The sequence below is a fragment of the Dipodomys ordii genome, unplaced genomic scaffold (genome assembly GCF_000151885.1).
Source record: "Dipodomys ordii isolate 6190 unplaced genomic scaffold, Dord_2.0 Scaffold83, whole genome shotgun sequence".
In the NCBI taxonomy this organism is placed as follows: domain Eukaryota; kingdom Metazoa; phylum Chordata; class Mammalia; order Rodentia; family Heteromyidae; genus Dipodomys; species Dipodomys ordii.
This window is the reverse complement of record NW_012267299.1, coordinates 185392-192266: the sequence shown is the minus strand read 5'-3', so window position 1 is coordinate 192266 and position 6875 is coordinate 185392. Positions and strand designations below refer to the sequence as shown.

The following is a 6875-nucleotide window of genomic DNA, read 5'->3' as shown; positions in this document are numbered from 1 at the left end:
GGCGTCTCCCGCCCCATCCGGCGCTTTGTCCCGGCCGGGGCGGCCCCGCCGCGGCTCCCCGGACCGCACTGACAGCCCCCGCGACAAGGAGGGACTACAAGTCCTCGGGGGGCCGCCCGCCGGGACCTCGACCCGGCGGACCCGGCAGGCAGCGGTCCGAGGACGCTCGCCGCGGAGGAGCCGCCGCCGCCGCCGCCCGAAGCGCACGCAGGCCGAGGTCAGGCGCCCAAAACGCCGGACTCCGAAACCCTCCACATTCCCTCCATCTTTACGCTTACCCAAAAATTCTCGACGAAATGCGCCATGACCATTGTGCTGCCGCCACCGCCGCCGGGTTCCGCGTCCGCACCCGCCCGCCGCTGTGTAAACACGGACCGGCCCCCACCGCGCCCCCGCCTTTCGCCGCCGCCGCCGCCGCCGCCGCCTTCTTCCCCGAGACCAGCCCGTACCCTCCAGGGCGCATGCGCCACCTAGCGGCCGTCACGAGACGGACGCTTCGACGCCGCGACCTCGGAGTGCGCATGCGCAGCGAGCGCCGTGCCTCCCGCAACCCCGGGCGCGGCTCTGTTTGAGTCTCCTCCGGAGAATGGTGGAGAACCGGGTCCTGGTGGAGTCACCGGCTACCGTCCCCCAACGGCGTGACAGGCACTGGCCGGAATTCGAGCCAAAACTAGGGTGATACTCTGTTCACTCGTGGCTCCGCCGCTGGCCTTGGAGGATTACCCGCAGACCGAAGTCCGGCGAGCGGGGCCGGAGGACACTTGGCGGGCCGGCCCGCCCGCTGAGGCCTGGGGAACCCTGGGGCCACGGGGTGCCCTTCCTGGACTGGGAATTCGGAGCAAAACAAGACTCCCGCCCCCGAGGCCGGAAGGGAGGAAACGCCCAGTTGTCGCTGGAGCTGCGCGACCTGGCGCCGAGGCCCAGCCGCTGACCTGGGGAGGGGGGCGGCGGGGGGAGGGGGGCGGGGGGGGAAGGAGGGAACGTGACCCCGGCAAGGAAAAACAAGCCTCTCTTTGGACCTGCTCGCAAAATTCCTTGTTTCTCCTAGCAACTTGGACATTTGACAAAACAAAACGTGTTTTAACACGTCTTAGCACTAAATCCCCCCCCCCCAGGCTTTACTTTTCCAAGGGTTACAAAATGATCCTTGCATTCTTGTAGAGCTCTGAAGTTCAGTGCCACCAGATCAGCCAGGACCCAACTCAGCAGCTCTTGGAAGTCAAGCTCTCACAAATAGCTTTACTGTAGCTTTTACTATTACATACATCACACCTCCTCCATCTTGTGGTTTCAAATGTAATGGTATAACACTTCATGAGAAATTATTTTCATCCTCTAAAGTAAAAATCACGCGATACCTCTCATTCGGAAGTGGTTACTTACGTCAGACAGACTTTTAAATTCTCAAACCTTCTCAGCTTGAATGCAATACATTGGCATAACAAATCATTCCTGATAATGTCAAGTCTAGATTTTCCTTCTGTTTAGCATGGTGGTCACCATAGTTGTCCATGCTACACTAGCCTCCATTTTGTCTTCATACCTTGGATCCCATAAATATGGGTAAGTCGGCCAGGGAGATAAATCCCTTGTGCATTTTAGGTATAAAGTTCATTGTGTTGTAATTGCCTGGTATTTAAGTTGTGGAACTTCTTAGTGATTAGCGTGACTAAATTCCAGATAAGATGGTATAATATAGGAAAAATGTGGGTGGTATCAGCCACCTTGTGTTCTCACTCCTGAGATGCACAGAGCAATGACCTGAAGAAGGCAAGCTTATATCGAGCCACACAACCTTAGCCTGTTCTTATACAAATACACTGTAAACTTAGGAAAAACTGGCCTAGATAACAGGAGAGCACAACTAAACTGCCTACCTGTCACCTAACAATCATGTAGTAAATGTTCAGTGAAAGAATGAATGAACAACTAGGCTTATCAAATGTCAAAGTGGATTTGTCCTTGGCTATGATATAACTCCCTTAAAATGTTCTTTATTTTGTGCTAGATGCTAGGGCTCACAGAGAATACCATTATCTATTTAAGCCCTACTTAATTTAATTTTCTTAAATTTTTAAATATTTTGAAAAGATATTCAAATATCTTTTGATGGTGCTGGATGCTCACACTTGTAATGCTAACTACTTAGGATGCTGAGATCTTTTTTTTTTGTGTGGGGGGGGGGTCTGGTCATGGGGCCTGAACTCTGGGCCTGGGCACTGTCCCTCAGCTCTTCAGCTCAAGGCTAGCACTCTACCACTTGAGCCACAGCACCACTTCTGGCTTTTTTCTTTTTGCTTATGTGGTGCTGAGGAATCGAACCCAGGGCCTCATGCATGCAAGGCAAGCGCTCTACCACTGAGCCATCTTCCCAGCCCTATTTGGATAATTTCTTCCAAGGTCAGTTTCCATATGTTCTGGTCTTCTTTGCTTGTTCTCTGTCTCACTAAGCCCTTTACTTCTGCCTCCCAGCCATCTTCTCTTCCTCTTCTCTCCCTCTTCCTTGTTCAGTTTAGTTCTCTATCACAACCTCTGGACTGGAGATCATTTAAAACTTTGTCTCTCAGCGGGCGCTGGTGGGTCAGACCTGCAATCCTAGTTACTTAGAAGGCTGAGATCTAGCCTTGAGCTGAAGAGCTGAGGGACAGCGCCCAGGCCCAGAGTTCAAGCCCCACGACCGACAAAAAAAAAAAAAAAGACTACATAAAATCTAGATTCTTTGCTTTACAAAATAGGGTTTGTCTCCAAGTTTAAGAGTCCAGTCTCGGGCTGGGAAGGTGGCTCAGTGGTAGAGCGCTTGCCTTGCATGCATGAAGCCCTGGGTTCAATTCCTCAGCACCACATAAGCAAAAAGAAAAAAGCCGGAAGTGGCCCTGTGGCTCAAGTGGTAGAGCACTAGCCTTGAGCTGAAGAGCTGAGGGACAGTGCCCAGGCCCAGACTTCAGGCCCCACGTCCGGACCCAAAAAAAAGGAGTCCAGTCTCTAACACACCCAGAAGTTGCTTTCCTCATTACAGCATTGACATCTAGTTTCATTTCAGAAAGGTAAGCTATAAAGTAAAACACATTTCCCCATTTGTCAATTTCCACTTGTTCCCAGAGCAGCAGAGGAGAAGCTCCAGGAGACTTCATCTACTAATTTCAGGAGCAGCATTCTCTATCAAATGGAATAGTCCTCAGTATTCAGCTATCTGATGACAGGCAAACTGCAAAAGGGGTAAACTCTGTTAAAAGGCAGGAGAGAGAAAGCCAGCTCACAGAAGTCAGGAATTACCTTGCTTTTCCTCATGCAAAAGCAGCATATTAAGTACAAACACTTCATGCAACGGGAAAAAAAAAAAAAGTAAAAGCTTAGCAGATGGTAATCAGGCAAGCTGCAATAGGAAAACCAAGAGGTAGAAACATGCTAATTTAACTGCAGAATGTGCCAAGCGTGACTCTGCATACAACCTTCTTGGTTCAGAGCAGCTCCCTAGGCGCCTTTCTTCTAAGTGCCCCGGGGACCACCTGCTTTCTGAAGTGGCACCATGCTTTCCTCCATGGGCCTCTTCAAGAGGCTCCCTGGCTTTGCTGTTTGTAGAGGATGCACAAAACCCCTGGCAAATTGTTAAGAGATTCACACTGCTAGTGGCCACAGAGAAACCAACAGGGGTTTCCAAAATAAGAGAAATTACTAAGGTAATACTAGCTGTATGCTGGACTTAACACCTGTAATGCTAACTGCTCAGGAGGCTGAGATCTGAGGATTGTGGTTTAAAACCAGTCCAGCCAGGGGCTGGGAAGGTGGCTCAGTGGTAGAGTGCTTGCCTTGCATGCATGAGGCCCTGGGTTCGATTCCTCAGCACCACATAAGCAAAGAGAAAAAAGCCAGAAGTGGCGCTGTGGCTCAAGTGGTAGAGCGCTAGCCTTGAGCTGAAGAGCTGAGGGACAGTACCCAGGCCCAGAGTTCAGACCCCACAACCGGACCCCCCCAAAAAAAATAAAAAAAACAGTCCAGGCAGAAAAGTCTATGAGACTTTTATCTACAATTAACCAGCAAAAAGCTGGAAGTAGAGGTGTGGCTCAAGTGGTTAGAGCATCAAAGTTGTGTGAAAAAGCTAAGGAATAATGCCCAGGCCCTGAGTTTTAAGCCCCAGTACTAGCACCAAAAAAATAGAGGGGGGGTTGCAATACCTGTGTAATATATATGTATATATAAAAATATTTGGCATGAACACTAAACACTTGTAAAAATATGTATGTAAATACCTGTAAGGAAAAGGGTGCTGGGCTCCAGTGACTCATACCTATAATCCTTGCTTCTCAAGAGGCTGAGATCTGAGGATCATAGTTTGAAGTCAGTCCAGGCAGCAAAGTCTGTGAGATACCAGAAAACCAGAATTGACACTGTGGCTCAAAATGGTAAGAATGCTAGCCTTGAGCACATAGCTCAGGGATCAAGCCCCACAACTGACAAAAAAAAAAAATTAAAAAGGAACATATGGAAAAATGAATCCATATAGTTTAATTTATAATTGCTAAATATTTTTACAAATATTTACCCAGTAACTTTTTTAAAAAAGCAATTCTAGGGACTGGGAAGGTGGCTCACTGGTAGAGCGCTTGCCTTGCATGCATGAGGCCCTAGGTTTGATTCCTCAGCACCACATAGGCAAAAAAAGTCAGAAGTGGTGCTGTGGCACACATGGTAGAGTGCTACCTAAAGCTGAAGAGCTGAGAGACAGCACCCAGGCCCAGAGTTCAGGCCCCGCGACTGACCCCCCCCCAAAAAAAAATTCTAGATACTTATATATGTAAATTGGGACTAATCTTTTTAAAATTTTTTCCTTTTATTATTTTTAAGTACTTGGGAGTAATCTTTAACATATTTTATTACCTCTCTTTTATTTCAGCAATAGATATTTATCAAGCTCTTGTTACAATACTTGGCTTTGCTCTTAAGAAAGTTCTAGGGGCTGGGAATGTGGCTCAGTGGTAGAATGCTTGCCTTGCATGCATGAAGCCCTGAGTTCAATTCCTCAGCACCACATACACAGAAAAAGCCAGAAATGGTGCTGTGGCTCAAGTGCTAGAGTGCTAATCTTGAGCAAAAGAAGCTCAGAGACAGTGCCCAAGCCTGAGTTCAAACCCCAGGACTGGCCAAAAAAAAAAAAAAAACAAACTAATTTCACATAGAGCCTCTTGATTAATTTGATACGGATAATGACAGTTATAACAATGGGCATGGAAGAGTGCTTTTTACATAGTTGTCAACCAACCATGAATATTTGTTAAATGAATAAATTAAGGAATCACTGCTCCAGAAGGCTAACTCATAGAAATTCCATTCCTTTCAACAGGAAAGTTAGCAGGAAAGTGCCCTAGATTCACAGGAGCGTCAACCTTCTTTTTTTCTTTTGTCGGTCGTGGGGCCTGAACTCTGGGCCTGGGCGCTGTCCCTCAGCTCTTCAGCTCAAGGCTAGCGCTCTACCACTTGAACCACAGTGCCACTTCCGGCTTTTTCTGCTTATGTGGTGCTAAGGAATCAAACCTAGGGCCTCCCGCATGCAAGGCAAGCACTCTCCCTCTGAGCCACTTTCCCAGCCCAGGCCTGTCAACCTTTAGCAAAGTGGTCTGAGGAGATCCATAAACTATTACAGTCTAGAACAACTTCTAGAAGTCTTGGAGCCAGCTAGCCCCTAGCTATGGGCTGCTGTGGGAACTGGAAAAAAAAGAGAACTAAAAAATGTATCATAGGCACCAAGCAAGAAGCACCCTTGGCTGAGCTAAGCATGGAGGACATGTATCTGGTCGCCTCTGAAGATGCCCTGACGCTTGAGCGAGGATCTGAGTTACAATTGCTATGAATGGTTCCCCAGAGATCCGTATGCTGTATACTTGTTCCCCAGTGTCTATTGTTGAGGTAGTGGAACTTGTAAGAAGTGCAGCCTACTGGAAATAATTAAGTGATGGGGTACCACCCATCAGAGGATTAATGAAGGTTTCATTCCTGAAAGGATGGATGGTTATAACGGAGTATGACACCTCCCATGGATTCCTTTTCCTCATGGGCTGAGACTGGCCATCATGATACCATCTGCTGCCGACTCTCATCAGCTAGCAGATATCTGTGCCATCATGCTCTTGAACCTCTCAAATGACAAAGTAAGTAAACTTCTTTCTTTATAAAGTACACAGTCTCAGATATTTTGTAATAGGAGCAAAACACAAACATACCAGCAGACCAACACTTTCTGCTCTCCCTTGTAGCAGCAGGACTCAGCAGTAGCACATTGTTCCAGTGCTCTCGTCTATCTGTTTATTTAGCAAGCGCCTGTGCTGAGTGAGGTAGGCCATCTTCTTGACACCAGGGAGTCAATGGTGAACAAGATAAGTCATTTTTGCTGCTCCCCTGGCCTTTATTGTGGGAAGATATTCATGCTATGAAGTATACATGAGGAAGATTGTAGTAGAAAGAGGGCAAATCTTCTCTAGCTAGAGTTGTCAGAAAGACCTCTCTGAGGAAGTGGCATTTGAGCAGATTGAATAAGCTAAAGGAAACAGCAGGGAAGTCCACACTAAAGATCTACAAGAAGGCCTGTGGAGCTGCAGGTGTTCAAGTACATGCAAAGGAGGCCTTGGGAGCTGGAATCAAAGGGAAGTACTGAGACAAAGTCAGAAAAGGAGGCAGAGTGCCTCAAAGACAGGAGTAATCTCAACAGGATAGGAAGCCAGTAAAGGGTTGTGAAGGAACACAATGGAGGGATCTGATTTAACTTTTTAATAGTTCACACTACCCTGTGAAGAAGGGTTGTAATAAGGCAAGGACTGGAAGGCCACTCACAAGACAGATAAAATAGCCCTGGCAGGATAAGGTGACAGCATGAAAAAAGTAAG

At 47.7% G+C, this 6875-nt stretch overlaps 1 protein-coding gene across 1 annotated transcript in view; it reads right to left on the bottom strand.

Moving 5' to 3' along the window:
• Fcho2 (FCH domain only 2) overlaps nt 1-437 on the bottom strand; it is a 133538-nt gene extending 133101 nt beyond the window's left edge. The window contains exon 1 of the mRNA XM_013025285.1: nt 279-437. Coding sequence (XP_012880739.1) covers nt 279-311 — 33 coding nt within the window. The 5' untranslated portion in view covers nt 312-437. The remainder of the gene's footprint in view (nt 1-278) is intronic.
• Between the last annotated feature and the right edge of the window lie 6438 nt (nt 438-6875).